The 17,105-nt window shown below is 40.1% G+C and overlaps 1 protein-coding gene across 10 annotated transcripts in view; it reads right to left on the bottom strand.

The window, feature by feature from the left end:
- mapkap1 (MAPK associated protein 1) overlaps positions 1 to 17,105 on the bottom strand; it is a 305,427-nt gene that overhangs the window by 174,584 nt on the left and 113,738 nt on the right. For all 10 annotated transcript variants that reach the window (XM_068012486.1, XM_068012482.1, XM_068012484.1 and 7 more), the window contains one exon: positions 1,497 to 1,669. In XM_068012486.1, coding sequence (XP_067868587.1) covers positions 1,497 to 1,669 — 173 coding nt within the window. The remainder of the gene's footprint in view (positions 1 to 1,496; positions 1,670 to 17,105) is intronic.

Genomic DNA, 17,105 nt, shown 5'->3' with positions numbered 1-17,105 from the left:
ACTGGATAAGCCACATAAATATTGTGGCTTCAAGAGCAGGTCAGAGGCTGGATATCCTGTGGCGAGTAACTCACCTCCTAACCTTCCAAAGCCTTTCCACCATCTATCTACATGGCAGAAGTCAGGAGCGTGGTGGAATATTCACCACTTGCCTGGATGAATGCAGCTCCAAGAAGTTGGACATCATCCAGGGCAAAGCAGCCCGCTTGATAGGCATTCCATCCATCCATCATCTCAAGCATTCACTCCCTTCACCACTGGTGCACTGTGGCTGCAGTGTGTGCCATCTATACTACAAGATGCACTGCAGCAACTTACCAAGGCTCCTTCTACAGCACCTTCCAAACTTGAGACTACTACTATCTAGAAGGGCAAGGGCAGTGACGCCACCACCACCAAGTCCAAGTCATGGACTCGGAAATATATCACCATTCCTTCATTGTCACTGGGTCAAAATTCTAGAACTTGCTACCTAACAGCACTGTGGGCGTACCAACACCAAATGAGTTGTAGCAGTTCAAGAAGGTGGCTCACAACCACAGTCTCAAGGACAATTAGGGATGGGCAATAAATGCTGACCTTGCATAAATTAATTTTTAAAAACTGCCAGTCCGAACACTATAGTTGGACTCCACTGTAGATCCCTAACAAAAAACAGACTGAAAAAAGGTAGCATTTCTAAAATCATAGAGTCATAGAGCACAGAAACAGGCCCTTCGGCCCATCGTGTCTGTGCCGGCCATCAAGCACCTATTTATTCGAGTCCCATTTTCCAACACTTGGCCCGTAGCCTTGTATGCTATGGCATTTCAAGTGCTCATCTAAATACTTCTTAAATGTTGTGAGGGTTCCTGCCTCTACCACATCTTCAGACAGTGTATTCCAGATTCCTACAACCCTCGGTGAAAATGTTTTTCCTCAAATCCCCTCTAAACCTCCTGCCCATTACCTTAAATCTATGCCCCCTGGTTCTTGACCACTCCGCTAAGGGAAAATGTCTCTTCCTATCTAACCTATCAATGCCCCTCATAATTTTGTATACCTCAATCATGTCCCCCTCATCATTCTCTGTTCTAAGGAAAACAACCCTAGTCTTTTCAGTTCCTCTTCATAGCTGAAATGCTCCAGCCCAGGCAACATCGTGGTGAATCACCACTGCACCCTCTCCAGTGCAATCACATCCTTCCTATAGTGTGGTGCCCAGAACGGTACACAGTTCTCCAGCTGTGGCCTAACTAACGTTTTATACAGCTCCATCATATCCTCCCTGCTCTTATATTCTATGCCTCGGCTAATAAAGGCAAGTATCCCATATGCCTTCCTCACTGACAGCAAATACATTTAAAAACTAATCTGAAATGGTTTCATTTTATCCTATTTGTAATATGGCCAACTCTTAACAAAAAAAGCCTTGTTATATCGCAGAGAACTGAAGAACAAATAAGGGAGAAGAAAGACAATATTTTATTAAAAAAGTGTAAAAATATTTCAATTACTTAAGCTTGGGTTCCCGTCCTTCACTTGTGTACTGCCAGCAGAGTAAGCCAATCAGATCTTGAACTCTGGCATTTGCCATTGTTATCACGGTCATTGGCTGCATCTTGTCTTGGCTTGTCTGCATGGGGAGGTAGACATCAATATTTTTGGTTGCTGTGGTACCGATGTGGCCCTGTGGGGGAGAAAACAAAAAAATTAATTGGTCTTAAATGAAAAAGCTCATTTATGATTACTTGAGTACAGTTTGTACATTCATGCACATTTGCAGGAAGAAGCAATACAATACCGTACTTTGGACATACATAAAAGGAACAGAATTCTTTGCTTCGCATCCCAAAGATGTTCGCTACTTCTTCAAATTCATCAGAACCAGAATATTTTTCAATAAAAATGTCAAACACCAGCTTACAGCAATCAAAATTAATTAAAAAACATTCGCTTGGATCTGTGTGTGTATATAATTGCAGGGCAAGGAAAATCAGATTTATTCATCAGTAGTGCAGTGAGCACTGATAGCAGCACCATTACCAACATGCCGGTGAAAACTTGTTAAAAAAACAGCAAATGTTATTTATGTGAAAAACAATTTTCCAACCAAATTGCACAACTTTAAGATCACATTCAAGTGCACCTTATCTACTTAAATTTGTCATCAACCAGGTAGGTGCTGCAGTAAAATGCAAGATATAAATTTTAAAAAGTCAATCATTGGCAAAATAGAGAACCTTCCCCATCAACAGGAAATACATTTTAATTGTCTTCAGAGGGCAGGTTTTCCAATCAGTTTATTTAAATATTGGCAGGAAACTACTTAAAATAAATGCTCTGCTCAACAAAGCATGTAAATAAAGATTTGCCAGCTGAAAAATAATGTCGATCAGAAAATCTACGTTCAGAAGTCACACTGCAAATAAATATTTAAAGGGCATTCTGACCTCGAATTGAAATAAGAATCTACAAGTGAGCAATCAGCTTTTAAATGATTTAACAAGACAAAACAATTGCACCTAATGGCCTAAAAAGGTCAAGCTCAAGGTACACAAAGCTGCAATTGAGCAGAAGAGTGATATATTTTGCATTGCAGGGCTCCTGTACCCATTAAACAGCGCCACCATTATACATAAGCTATTGGTGCTGTTAGTGGGAGCCAAAAATATATCAGTTTTATAAAGGTCCTAAATGGCTCAAATAGAATCATACAACATCGAAGGAGGCCATTCAGTCCATCATGTCTTTGCTGGCTCTTTGGTACAGTTACCCAATTAATCCCACTTGCCTGCTTTTCCCCCCATTGCCCTGCAAATGTTTTTCCTTCAAGTATTTATCCAATAATCTTTTGAACACTACTACAGTTTAAATAAAGAAAACAACTCCAATACTAGAGTTTAGAAGTCAGAAGTTTTACAACATTGCAGATATTTCTCAACTTTGTTTTTCAAAATACATTTGTAACACAGGAAATTCACATTTACATATCATTGCTGACATTACAGCAATCTTTAAAATATAGAATCTGAAGTACTACATGGAAGGATGTCTTTACTCAGCAATAATATGTACATGCTGGAGGATACATGCTGCTGTTGCCTCAGACACCATGTGATGACGTACTAAATTAGATTGACACGTTGTAAGCTATACAGTATAAGATTATTAATAATTTTAACATTTATCTTGGATTGATCTATATATTCCAAGGAGCAAAAAATCCACACAATTATTTCTGAAACCTTAACGCTTTTGTTTTGTTCCACTAAGTAAATTTACTAAAACTAGATATTTTGTATGCTTGGATGGATCACACAGTCATCATTCATACTCAAGCCATTCCAATAAACCACTTCTAGTTATACTGATATTTCTATTTTTGGGAGTAATTACATACCAGGTATCTCGGTGAGATCAGACTATGTTCCACTTTTATCAACTGGTGGTCATTACCAAACAAATTAAATACAAAATAAAACTCTTGCCACTGAGTCCCATCAAGTTGCCTTAATGCCTGCTTCAAAAGAGCATCCTAATAAAATTTTACCATTTCTCACAATGATTATTTTGATCATGTTTTCTGAGATTGTGAATTAAGTGCTGATCTGTGTGACATTAAGAGGTGTTGTGTTTTAAAATCATAACTAACGAGACTGCTCACCTGTGAACTCTAAGCCATGGAAAGAATACTTTCATTCCATTAGCCTGGGCTGGATTCTGATCTAGTTTCCAGAGATCCATGGACCCAGTACATTACATGGTGCCCAAAATCACTTCAATTTCAACAAAATTGAAAAGGAATATTCTATAAATGTTCTATTATGGTCATGTTATAGACTATAATTCACACAAAAATAGCACTGTCCATATTTTATTCCAATCAACATAATGCTAAAAGATGCCACACATTTTTATTCGAATGCTATACTTGATTATCTATTCAAATATACTTTTTGCGCAGAGATTGAAAAAAATTTGCAAGATAATATGATCTGAATAACCCGCACAAACATTATTGCAAAATGATTAATCTCGAGTTACCATCATGCATCAGATGCAAAAAAAGCTTTGATTTTGTGTACAGCATCCTATCCTATCCAAGCAATATGACAATGAAAGGAATAACAGTAGGCTCGTGATTCAAAAAATAAGCATTCATCCAGAGTGGGGAGATAAAACCCCTGTGTTGAGAAGATCTGGACCACATAAATGATTCAGTTACGTGATCTATTCTATTAATGCCATATTCCATACTGATAACACATCATTGCCAAGTAATTCCAGCGGTGTTCAAATGTAATTTTTAAGACTTCTATCTCTTTAAATCATTTTCCAGAAAAATCAATAAGCTTTAAATGTTAAAATAGGATTTTTATCACTATAAGAATGAATTACACATTCCAAACTCTATTAATCCTTAGAGTACAGGGTGTCCCTCAAAGACTTAAATATCGATGTAAAGATTTAATCAAACAATGGAGAAACATATTCTTCAATCCATTATCAGATGATGTATCACTAGATAAAGGTTGCAGCACAGTCATTAATACTCTTGTAAATTACTAAAAAGAACAAAGTATTTCATAACATTCAATAGCTGAGAGCCATTTAAAAAAGCCATTAAGAGGCACCAAAAATTTACACTTATGATAGAGTTGATTTCAAGATTGCAGTAGTTTGATTAAACTGATCCCAAGAAAAGAACAGGAATTTCTGAATTACTTTAAAAGACTAATTTACTTGTTTAGAACAAAGAAATATTCCTGTTTGGCATAAGTGACACTTAGTGATCCGAAAAACTTATTACGCGATTCAAAATATTCAAACTTATTACTTTCCACGACCTCAAACTGTGAGTTCCAACCAACACATCACTTAATCACTGCTTCCTGATTTTTTTAAAATCTTGACTGTGTTTTTAACACTTGGGTGTATGCTCTTGGCACCTCACAGGTTTCTCAACTAAAAGAAAACACGGGTATAATTATTTACTGAGCACTTTTCTACAAACCTCACAAACAATTTCAGTGCTGCATTGGCCTATTCCATTCTTTAAACAGAAGCACCAAATTTAAATGCTGGAAAACATAGTTAAACTTATTCATGGGTGACACTGAATCAAGCATTGATGGACTGCTGGTGAAACAGTTGTACGGAATTATTTACTTGCAATTTCTTAAATTTCTATAAAAATGTCAACAAACTCTTGATTGCCCTTGTCGTGATCAGAGAATCATCTGCAATGGTTTCTCTTCCCACTAACTCTGGTGCCACCAAATGATCTGTCCTCGGTTCCATCCTATTATTTCTTTTACTAAACGCTGCTTCCCTGTATCATCCAAAAACACAGCATCGGTTTCCACAAGTACGCCGACAACAAGCCTATTATGTGGCACTTTATCCAACGCCTTTTGGAAGCCCACTTATATCACATCAATCGCATTACCCTCATCAACCCTCTCTGTTACCTTATCAAAAAACGCAACCAAGTTAGTTAAACCCTCCTTTGTTGTACATGCAACTTAGCTGATTCAGTAAATGGTCCTGGATGTGCTCAAAGAATCCCTCCATTTTGACAAAGTTTCTCAATAATATGCAACTTTTTTTTTCAAGTGGATATTTCAGAAAACACAGAATAGATACATTCCAATGAGAAAGAAAAATTCCAAGGGGAGGACCCACCATCTGTGGTTAACTAAAACAGTTAAAGAAAGTATCAAACTTAAAAGAAAAAGCATATAATTGTGAAAAGATGGGTGGCAGGTCGGAAGATTGGACAGAATATAAAAAGCAGCGAAGAACGACTAAAAGATTAATAAGGAGGGAAAAATTAGAGTACGAGAGAAAGCTGGCTAGAAACATAAAAACAGACAGTAGGTGTTTCTATAGTTATTCAAAAAAGAAGTGTTAACAAAGTGAGCGATGGTCCTATAGAAAGGGAGTCTGGGAATTAATAAGGGAAAATAAGGAGATGGCAAAGGAATTGAACAGGTCTTTTGCATCGGTCTTCACCATAGATAACTTACTTACCAGAAATATCTGTAAATCAGAACATGGAAGGAAGGAGGAACTCAAGAAAATTACAATCACCAGGGAAGTAGTATGAGCAAATTGTTGGAGCTGTGGGCTGACAAGTCCCCGGGTCCTAATGGACTTCATTCCAGGGTCTTAAAGGAAGGGGCTAGTGAGATAGTTGATGCGTTGGTTATAATTTTCCAAAATTCCCTAGAATCCGGGAAGGTGCCATTAGATTCGAAAATAGCCAGTGTAACTCCTTTATTCAAAAAGGGAGGGAGACAGAAAGCAAGAAACTACTGGCCAGTTAGCTCAACATCTGTCGTAGGGAAAATGTTAGAAGATATTATTAAAGACGTTATAGAAGGGCACTTAGAAAAATTCAAGGTAAACAGGCAGAATCAACATGATTTTGTGAAAGGGAAATCATGTTTAACCAATTTATTGGAGTTCTTTGAAGAAATAACATGAGCTTTGAATAAAGGGGTACCAGTGGATGTATTGTACTTAGATTTCCAGAAGACATTTTATAAGGTGCCACATCAAAGGTTATAGCTGAAAATAAAAGCTCATGGTGTAGGGTTAACATTTTGGCAAGGGTAGAAGATTGGCTAGCTAACAGGAAACAGACAGCAGGCATAAATGGGTCATTGTCTGGCTGGCAAGATGTAACGAGTGGTGTGCCGCAGGGATCTGTGCTGGGGCCTCAACTTTTTACAACTTATATATATGATTTGGATGAAGGGACCAAAGGTATGGTTGCTAAATTTGCTGATGACACAAAGATAGGTAGGAAAGTTGTGAAGAGGACATAAGGAGGCAACAAATGGATGTAGGTTAAATGAGTGGGCAAAATCAGGCAAATGGAGTATAATGTGGGAAAATGTGAAATGGTCCATTTTGGCAGGAAGAAAAATAAAGTATACTATCTAAATGGTGTGAGATTGTAGAGCTCTGAGATGCAGAAGGATCTGGGTGTCCTGGTGCGTGAATCACAAAAGGTTAGTATGCAGGTACAGCAACTAATTAGGAAAAGTTAATGGAACGTTCTTGTTTATTGCGAGGGGAATTGAATACAAAAGTAGGGAGATTATGCTTCAGCTATACAGTGCATTGGTGAGACCACATCTGGAGTACTGTGTACAGTATTGGTCTCCTTATTTAAGGAAGGATGTAAATGCATTGGAGGCAGTTCAGAGAAGGTTTACTACACTAATACCTGGGATGGCGAGTTGTCTTATGAGGAAAGGCTGGACAGGCTAGGATTGTATCTGCTGGAATTTAGAAGTGTAAGAGGCGACTTGATTGAAACATATAAGATTCTGAGGGGTCTTGACAGGGTGGATGTGGAAAGGATGTTTTCTCTTGTGGGAGAATCTAGAACTAGGGGTCGCTGTTTAAAATAAGGGGTTGCCCATTTAAGACAGAGATGAGGAGAATTTCTTTCTCTGAGGGTCGTGAGTCTTTGGAACTCTCTTCCTCAAAAGGTGGTGTAAGCAGAGTCTTTGAATATTTTTATGACAGATGTAGATAGACTCTTAATAAGCAAGTGGGTGAAAGGTTATTAGGGGTAGGCGAGAATGTGGAGTTGAGGATCCAATCAGATCAACCACGATCTTGATGAATGGCGGAGCAGGCTCGAGGGCCGAGTGGCCTACTCCTGCTCCTAATTCATGCATTTGAACATACAAACATATGATGTGTTAAATGCCTCTTTCAGTGCTGGCTTTCCTTAATTAATTCACATTTGTCCAAGTGACTGTTAATTTTGTCCCAGATTATCATTTCTAAAAGCTTTCCCACCACCGAATTAAACTGACTGGCCCTATTTGAACAAGGGGGTAACATTTGCAAATCTTCAGTTCTCTGGCACCACCCCTCTTCGAAGGAGAATTGGAAGATTATGGCCAGTGCCTCTGCAATTCCCACCCTTACTTCCCTCAATATCCTTGGATTCATCTCATCCGGTCCTGGTAACTTATCAACTAAGTACAGCCAACCTATCCAATACCTCCTCTTAATCAATTTTTAACCCATCCAGTGTCTCAAATGACTTTGGCAGCATCTTCTTCCTTGGAAAAGACAGATGTAAAGTACTCATTTAGTACCTCAGCCATGTCCCCTGCTTCCATGCGTAAACCCCCTTTTTGGTCCCTAATGGGCCTTGCTCCTCCTTTAGCCACCCTTTTACTATTTATATGTCAATAGAGGACTTTTGGATTCTCTTTCATTTTGGCTGCTGGTCTCTCCTCATACTGTCGCTTTGTGGCTCTTATTTCTTTTTTCACTTCTCCTCTGAATTTTTACATTCAGCCCGGTCCTAACTTGTATTATCAATCTGACATCTGTCGTAAGTACCCTTTTTCTGCTGCTTCTTAATTATTATCTCTTTCGTCATCCAGGCAGCTCTGGCTTTGTTTGTCCTACTTGCCCCTTCGTGGGAATGTACCTCAACTGTTCCTGAACTATTTACTTTTTAAAGGCAGCCCATTGTTCATTAGTTTTGTCTGCCAACCTTTGATTTCAATTTATCTGGGCCAGATCTGTTCTCATCCCATTGAAATTGGTTCTTCCCAATTTATTATTTTTACTCTGGATTGTTCCTCATCCTTTTCCATAGCTAACCTAAACTTTATCATACTATGGGGTCACTGTTCCCTAAATGTTCCCCTACTGATACATGATGCACTTGACCCACCTCATTCCCCAGAACCAAATCCAGCAATGCCTCCTTCCTCACTGGACCAAAAACATTATAACTACTCAATAGTTTTTGCTCCTCACTGTAATTTCCTTGCAAATTTGTTCCTTTATATCTTTCCCACTAGTTGGCAGCCTATAGAATACACCCAGTAGTGTAAAGGTACCTCTAACCTTCCTTGGCTCGAACCAAATAGATTCTGTTCTCACCCCTCTAGGACATCCTCTCTCCAGCATTGTCACATTCTTCTTAATCAAGAGAGGAAGAAAGAGCAGAGCAGAGGGAAGAGGGAAAGGATGGCCCCCATGCCAAGGCTGCCCAAGGCTAGACCCAGATGGAATGCCTCCTGTCACCAGGGTGCAGAAGAGAGGGGCATCCTGAGGGCATGAGGAGTTCTCCTGACCATGGGAGAGTTGTGTATTCAGCAGCCCTGAAGACCCATAAGCATAGATCAGAACACTAGCGATGCTGGACAGGAGGCTGGAGCACAGACTGCAACATCTTGTGAGTTAACAGCGAGAGGCATTGTCCTAACTGCATCTTTCTCTACCTTGCAGGCCAAGTGGGAGTTGAATGCCAGGGACAATGAGGGGGCACACTTCAACGGTTGGGGGCCACTGCCCACGTCACTGATGAGATAATACCAGATAAATCAAGCACACTGGATAATTGCTCAAAATTTCAGTTATCCTTAAAAGGTCACTGGTATATCATGTCAAGCAATTGTACAACATAAGAGAATAGTGAAAATGCATTTCAAGTTCCAAAAACTTGCATTAGTATGCTTTGATGCATTAAAACACGGCAAGAGCCTTAACTAATGTGGTAAATACTGGCAGTGCATGACGTTTCCTACTAACAACACTCCTGTTATTTTAAAACCGATGAACAGATGCTTTCTTGAAAAAACGATGCAATAATGCTGATACTTAATAAGTATCATCTTTTGCAATGCACTAAATTGGCTGCTTCCTATTCGCACACTCTCGAATTTTCACTATGGACAAATTGGCAGATGGGGGTCAAGTAGCAGACAAGCATCAACGTAGGCTGCATATGAATAGGAACAGCAGGGTTAATTGGCAAACATGTCAAGATTGATTTGTGGCTATAGCTCTACTGACCATTTTGAGTAAAGTGGAGCCACTTTATTGAACTTATTGGCATTAGTGAGGCTCATGTCCAGTTTTAGTGTAGGAACAGCAATGCAAAAAGGACAATCTACAATTACCCACAACTTGAAATGTTAATTTGATCACCCTGCTCTCCCACCTCAACGTTAACACTTTGAACAAGACTGGCTTTGCAGACATCATAAAAACAGTAATTTTGCAGGAATGCAAGGTAAAAGAATACAGTAATAATTATTTGAGGGCAGGGCGATCTCCATTGTGCATGACCACCATAGCCAGTGCAGAATTCTTGCATTACATTAAAAAAAAATATTTGGTTACTAGAATGTTTAGAGAGAGAAAAAAAAAGGCCAACTTGCAATTACACAGCACCTTTAACATAGTATTATGTCCCACAGGAGTGATTATCAAACAAAATTTTACACCAAGTCACAAGAAGAGACAGCTGACAGCTGACCAAAATCACCACCAGGATGCTGTAGTGGCATGGAATAAACTATGTTAACTATCTTGGTGCAAAATGTTTACATAAGCATGGCAAAATTAAATCCACATGCAAGTAGCTGGTTCAGGTTTTTTTCAGATGGTTGGGAACTTGGTCATCATGCAGGAATACAAGAATCTCTTAAGCAGCAAAAGCATAAATTGTTTTTTTTTAAAACAAATATGGGACTCCTAAACCTACACATGCCTCATATGCAACTTTTCTTACCAGAACATAACTTGCATACAACATACATGTACAATTTCACAAATGCATAGAACCTGTTATTTCTTTCAATATTTTGGAAAAAGACCTGAAATATCAAACTGACATTTTAGAAAAGTTCATTATTCATGAAATAGTAAACAAGGTTTTGAATCAATTTTTACTCAGTAAATAGCTGAAAGTTGGACCGTCAGACCTAAAACATTGCAAAACAAAACTGATGCAAGAACCCAGCAGTTCTTGATGTAAATCTTGCAACGAGTCTGAGATGATCTGGAACTTCAAAAACAACTTCTCGCCAGGCTCTGTCCTTTGCACTCTATTCCTACTTCTTATCAATAACTTACTACACTCTTATCCACCCTTCCACTAATGATGCCACTCTTTCGGATTGAACATCCTCAATGTTTGCAACCTCCAGTCCCCTCAGTTCAATAGCTCAATCAATACATTTTGTTCGCCTCCATGCCCTTCAACAAGGCAATGCAAAACATGTTTCTTCTATCACAGGAGCCATCACTTCTCAGCTTTGATGGCTTCGCACCTTTGCGACTTCTCTATTTCTAAAGTTGCCTCCAAGAAACAAGATTTCCTGTCAAAAACATTTTCCACTCTGCAACTCTAACCTTCTAAAAAAGCACCTCAACACCTCTTAAACTTCTATAAAGTCCAAGTTTCTCAAAGACAATACTTATCCCATGTACAAGCAGACCCTTCTGGCACCTCCCCCACAATCCTGCATGAAATATTAAATGATTTTATCATTTAATTAAGGGACACGCCACCCCCCCCCCCCCCCCCACCTTCTCATCTCTAGTTGCCAATCTTTCTTATTGCCATTTTTTTCAATACTACTTTGGTTAGTGCTCTTCAGAACGTTCCCTTATTGTTCATTCCAAGATACAAATATGGCATGTTCCACCCTGTCCCTCCCACTTAAATCCACACTGTGCTGAAATCAAGATAGAAACATAGAAAATAGGAGCAGGAGTAGGCCGTTCGGCCTTTCGAGACTGCTCAGCCATTCATTTTGATCATGGCTGATCATCCAACTCAGTAGCCTGTTCCCGCTTTCGCCCCATATCCTTTGATCCCTTTAGACCCAAGAGCTATAGCTAACTCCTTCTTGAAAACATACAATGTTTTGGCCTCAACTGCTTTCTGTGGTAGCGAATTCCACAGGATCCTGACTGGTTTACCCCGTATCCTTAGACTATGACCCCTGGTTCTGAACTCCCCCACCATCGGGAACATCCTTCCTGCATCTACCCTGTCAAGTCCTGTTAGAATTTTATAGGTTTCTATGAGATCTTACTCACTCACTCTTCTGAACTCCAGCTAATATAATCCGAACCAACTCAATCTCTCCTCATACGTCAGTCCCGCCAGCCCAGGGATCAGTCTGGCAAACCTTCGCTGCACTCCCTCTAGAGCAAGAACATCCTTCCTCAGATAGGGAGACCAAAACTGCACACAATATTACAGGTGTGGCCTCACCAAGGCCTTGTATAATTGCAGCAAGACAACCCTGCTCCTGTACTCAAATCCTCTCGCTATGAAGGCCAACATACCATTTGCCTTTTTTACAGCCTGTTGCACCTGCATGCTTACCTTCAGCAACTGGTGTACGAGAACACCCAGGTCTCGTTGCATATCCCCCTCTCTCAGTTTATAGGCTTTCAGATAATAATCTGCCTTCCTGCTTTTGCTACCAAAGTGGATAACCTCACATTTATCCACATTATACTGCATCTGCCATGCATTTGCCCACTCACTCAACTTGTCCAAATCACCCTGAAGCCTCTCTGCATCCTCCTCACAACTCACCCTCCCACCCAGTTTTGTGTCATCTGCAAATTTGGAGATATTACATTTAGTTCCCTCATCTAAATCATTAATATATATTGTGAATAGCTGGGCTCTTAGCACCGATCCCTGCGGTACCCCACCAGTCACTGCCTACCATTCGGAAAAAGACCCATTTATCCCTCTGTTTGTTTCCTGTCTTCTTTTTCCAACTTTTCTGCCCCATACTCACTGGATCTTCACCTTTTCTCAACTTTAAAAAAAAGTTGACCAGAGCACTGTAATAGTGTGGAAGGCAAATAACTCACCAACTCAAGAATCACAATGCATTGAAAAGAATCGATCTCTATTTTATCAACATACCTCAAAGCTCCGCAAATATCAAGAGGTAAGATTAAACGTTTTGTCTACGTTGTATATTATACAGTATTTGTTCTAGTTTTGTAATGGAAGATCTAAAAAGACTGGAGTCATAGCACAATCATCAGTATTGTTTTACAAAATTGGGTTACTATGTTGAAATTTCTATTCTTTCTGAACTACATCTGTACAAGGAAGTACTTCAGGTCATGGCAAACCATCAGTAGAAGTAACACAATACAAGGACATGCCTCATCTCTCAACGTTTTCTTTTTGCTAGATATTCTGTCAGGATCAATGTCACCATTCATTCCTGTAAATAGGCTTCATTTCTGCTACAAGACAGAGCGTATCTTTTACTGCCCAATATGCAGTTAAAAACAGCATGATCTAGGGTTCACGACAGAGAATCGTTGCTCCACCAGCATTATTGGCATGGGAGGAAAACATTGATCTGGACACATCGCCACAGTGAACTCCTGACTTCAATTGTACTGGCCTAAGGTACCTCCAAAGGCTTAGTTAGCTTTTCCCATAGGCACCTAAGTCCATACCAACTGGGAGGGTCCCATGTTTGATACCCAGTCTAACACTTAAATGGCAAAAAAGGGCAACACAATTGGAGTGGAAAATCCAAGTAAGGAAAATTAGGCAAGGTTCCCACTTCTGATTGCTGTTGACTTCTAGAACTATGTGTATGTGGATATCTAGCGAGGTTAAAATTGGGCTCAGCTATGATGCCACTGTGGTCATAACACCTACCACTCAGAGCCATGTTTGAACATCCATATTGATTGGGTGGGGACACTCATACAATGAGAGTTAACACCTTCACAACAATAGGACAGGATATAAAATTGGTGAGAAACAAGTCACATTTCTGTAACATTAGATCAGTAAACTACAAAGTTGACGTTGAACAAGCTGGATTAAATTCCACAGGTAAAAATCTAAACAGAACCTTTCAGACAGCATTCCACCACCCACCCCCGAACAATCATGTCCAACAGTCACAATATCTAGGATACCGTCTTGTCAAATAATCTCTTTTCAGGGACTGATAACATTGCTGCTGATGATACAGAATTTTATAATGAAATTTCTGCATAATACAAACACAGCCAAAGAGAGGCACAGCAGTCTTTGTTTCTTAAATGATGATTTTCCACAAAACAGAAGTAATTACTGAAAACCAACTAAACTCACAAGGAATGCTTTCCATGGCCCTGTCACTTGACTAGCAAGTCTATCAACTGTTATTTATCGCCAGTGTGGAGTAGACTCCATTTCAGGATCTTCCTGCTCCTTGGTTCTACATAACACTCTTATACCAAATTTCAGAAAATTGCTTTGAAAGGCAGGACTAAATTACCTATCTTTGCCGAAACAGACAAAACACTCAGTAGTAATTATGAAGAAACCTATTTTGCAAGAACAAATGTAATTCTATCTATCTGAATTAAAAACAGAAAATGTTGCAAAGCACTCAGCAGGTGAGGCAACATCTGTGGAGAGAGAACAGAGTTAACTGTTCAGGTCGATGACCTTTCATCAGAACTCGATGTTAGGGATTAACAGTTTTTAAGCAAGCAGAGAGCCAGGAATAAAGTGCGTGAATGGGGGAAGAAAGAGAACAAAGGGGTGTCCATTCACTCATCACCCCTGTGCTTGCTCACTGGCAACATCTCTATTTTATAAGTCATCCCTGTTTTCAAGTTCCTCCATGGCCTTGCCCCTCCCAATCTCTAATCCAGCCACCCGCGCCCCCCCAACCCCAACCAAGATTTCTGCGCTCCTCCAATTTTGACCTCTTGCGCATCCCAGATTTAAATTGCTCCACCAATGGTGGCCATGCCTTCAGCTGCCTAGCCCCTAAACTCGAATTCCCTCCCTAAACCTCTCCGCCTCTCGCATCTTAAGACACTTTTTAAAACCTACCACTTTGACCAAGATGTTGATAAATTCAGTGAATTGTCAAAACTGTGGAAAATGGATTTCAATGTTGGCAAATGTGAGGGCATCCACTTTGGAGCCAAAAAGGGACAGAAAGGAGTACTTCCTAAATGTTGAAAAGCTAGAAGCAGTGGAGGTCCAAAGAAATTTGGGGGACGGTGGGTGGAGGTGTACATAGATCTGTATCTGTCCATGACATTTTAATGAAAATGATCAAGGAGGCTTTATATCTAGAGGACTAGAATACAGGGGAGGAGAAGTATTGCTCCAGCTATACAAAACCCTGGTTAGACCACACCTGGAGTACTGTAAGCAGTACTGAGCACCACATCTTTGGAAGGATAAACTGGCCTTGGAGAGGGTGCAGTATCAATTTACCAGAATAATGCCTGGACTCTGGGGGGTTAAATTAAGAGAAATGACAACACAAATCTGGGTTGTAGTCCCTTGAATTTGGAAGGTTAAGGGTTGATTTGATCCAAGTCTTCAAGATCTTAAGGGGAACAGATAGAGGAGATTGGGAGAAACTATTTCTGCTGGTTGGGGAGTCTAGGACTAGGGGACATGCTCCAAAAATTAGAGTCAGACCTATCAAGAGTGAAATTAGGAAACATTTCTTCAACTAAATGGTGGCAGAAGTTTGGAACACTCTTCCACAAACAGCAATTGATACCAGATCATTTGTTAATTTTAAAGTAAAGATTGATAGATTTTTGTTCTCCAAAGGTATTAAGGGATATGGGGCAAAGGCAAGTTTGTAAAGTTAAGTTGCAGATCAGCCAAGATCTCACTGAATGACGGAACAAGCCTGAGGGACTAAATGGCCTATTCCTGTTCCTATGTTCCAAGTTTTTGGTCACCTGTCCTAATAGCTCCTTAGCTGCAATGTTAACACTGTTTCTCTCTCCACAGATGCTGTCTGACCTGCTGAGTATTTCAAGCATTTTCTGTTTTTACTTCAGATTTCCAGCATCTGCAGTAGTTTGCTTTCCTTATATCTCCTTACGTGGCTTTGTGTCAAATTCTGTTTCGTAACGCTCCTCTGAAGCGCCTTGGGACAATTTACTACACTAAAGGCACAATATAAATGCAAGTTGTTGCTGTCTGTGATGGGTGGAGGGCAGGAGTGATTAAACAACAAAAGGGATGGTGGTGCAAGGCAAAAAGGGGGTGGGAAAATGGGACGATAAAGAAACAAAAAGATAGGTCCAGAGGAAGTGTAAATGGTCACAGAAGTACAACAGACGGGGAGGAAAGCATGGAAAACTGAGCAAAGAGAAGGCTTCCATGGCCCGGGAATATGATTGGGAAAGGTAGGTAGACCAGGGGTGCAGGCCACCTCACTGACTGTGTGGGTCCCACCCCAAGAACAAGCCCACATGTTCTCTACTACCAATGGGATCTCTTGCAGCCATTCCCCCAATTATCAGCACCTGCTAATTTGAGAAAATAGGATTGGTGGTTAAGATCTAAATTTGTGAAATTCAATGCTAAGATCTTCTCTCTTTGGCCTCCTTATCGCGAGAAACAATGGGTAAGCGCCTGGAGGTGGTCAGTGGTGTGTGGAGCAGCGCCTGGAGTGGCTATAAAGGCCAATTCTAGAGTGACAGGCTCTTCCACAGGTGCTGCAGAAAGATTTGTTTGTCGGGGCTGTTACACAGTTGGCTCTCCCCTTGCGCCTTTGTCTTTTTTCCTGCCAACTGCTAAGTCTCTTTGATTCGCCACACTTTAGCCCCGCCTTTATGGCTGCCCACCATCTCTGGCGGGCAGCCATAAATCACAAGACAAGCCATAAATCACAAGACTGTAAAGTGCCTAATGAAAAAGACAAAGATAAGTGCTGTTCCTCAAGCATAGACATAATTATGTCTATGCTTCATGAAATGCTTTATCAAACTCAAAAGAAGGGCTACATTTTTTTTCTTAAATCCAACATTTTACATGGATTGTTTTTTCAAATGAATCTTGCACTCAATTCAGATCAAGATCTGGATTGGAGGAAAATAAAATTAGAATGTGAAGATGACCTTAATATAAAAAGGATGGTCATAGAGTCATAGAGAGATACAGCACTGAAACAGGCCCTTCGGCCCACCGAGTCTGTGCTGACCATCGACCACCTATTTATACTAACCCTACATTAATCCCATTTCTCTCTCACATCCCCACCTTCCCTCAATTCTCCTACCACCTACGTACACTAGGGGTCATCACTAAACATCTAGTACCCATCTCCTCTTCTTCACTCTCCCAAATATAATTTATAAATCTAAACAACACGCTTTGGAAGAAACAGAACTGGTACAAAGTGCTTCAGCAGATCTGAAAATGACTTTGCCAAACTGCTTGCCCCCAGCTCTTTCCAAACTGCATCAGTGGAAATATGAGATTACCTTATATGCTACTTTGCAGAGATCCCAAAGGGAACCTCCTTTAAAAACTG

The sequence above is a fragment of the Heterodontus francisci genome, chromosome 32 (genome assembly GCF_036365525.1).
Source record: "Heterodontus francisci isolate sHetFra1 chromosome 32, sHetFra1.hap1, whole genome shotgun sequence".
Classification (NCBI taxonomy): Eukaryota; Metazoa; Chordata; class Chondrichthyes; order Heterodontiformes; family Heterodontidae; genus Heterodontus; species Heterodontus francisci.
This window is presented reverse-complemented; position numbering and strand designations above follow the sequence as displayed.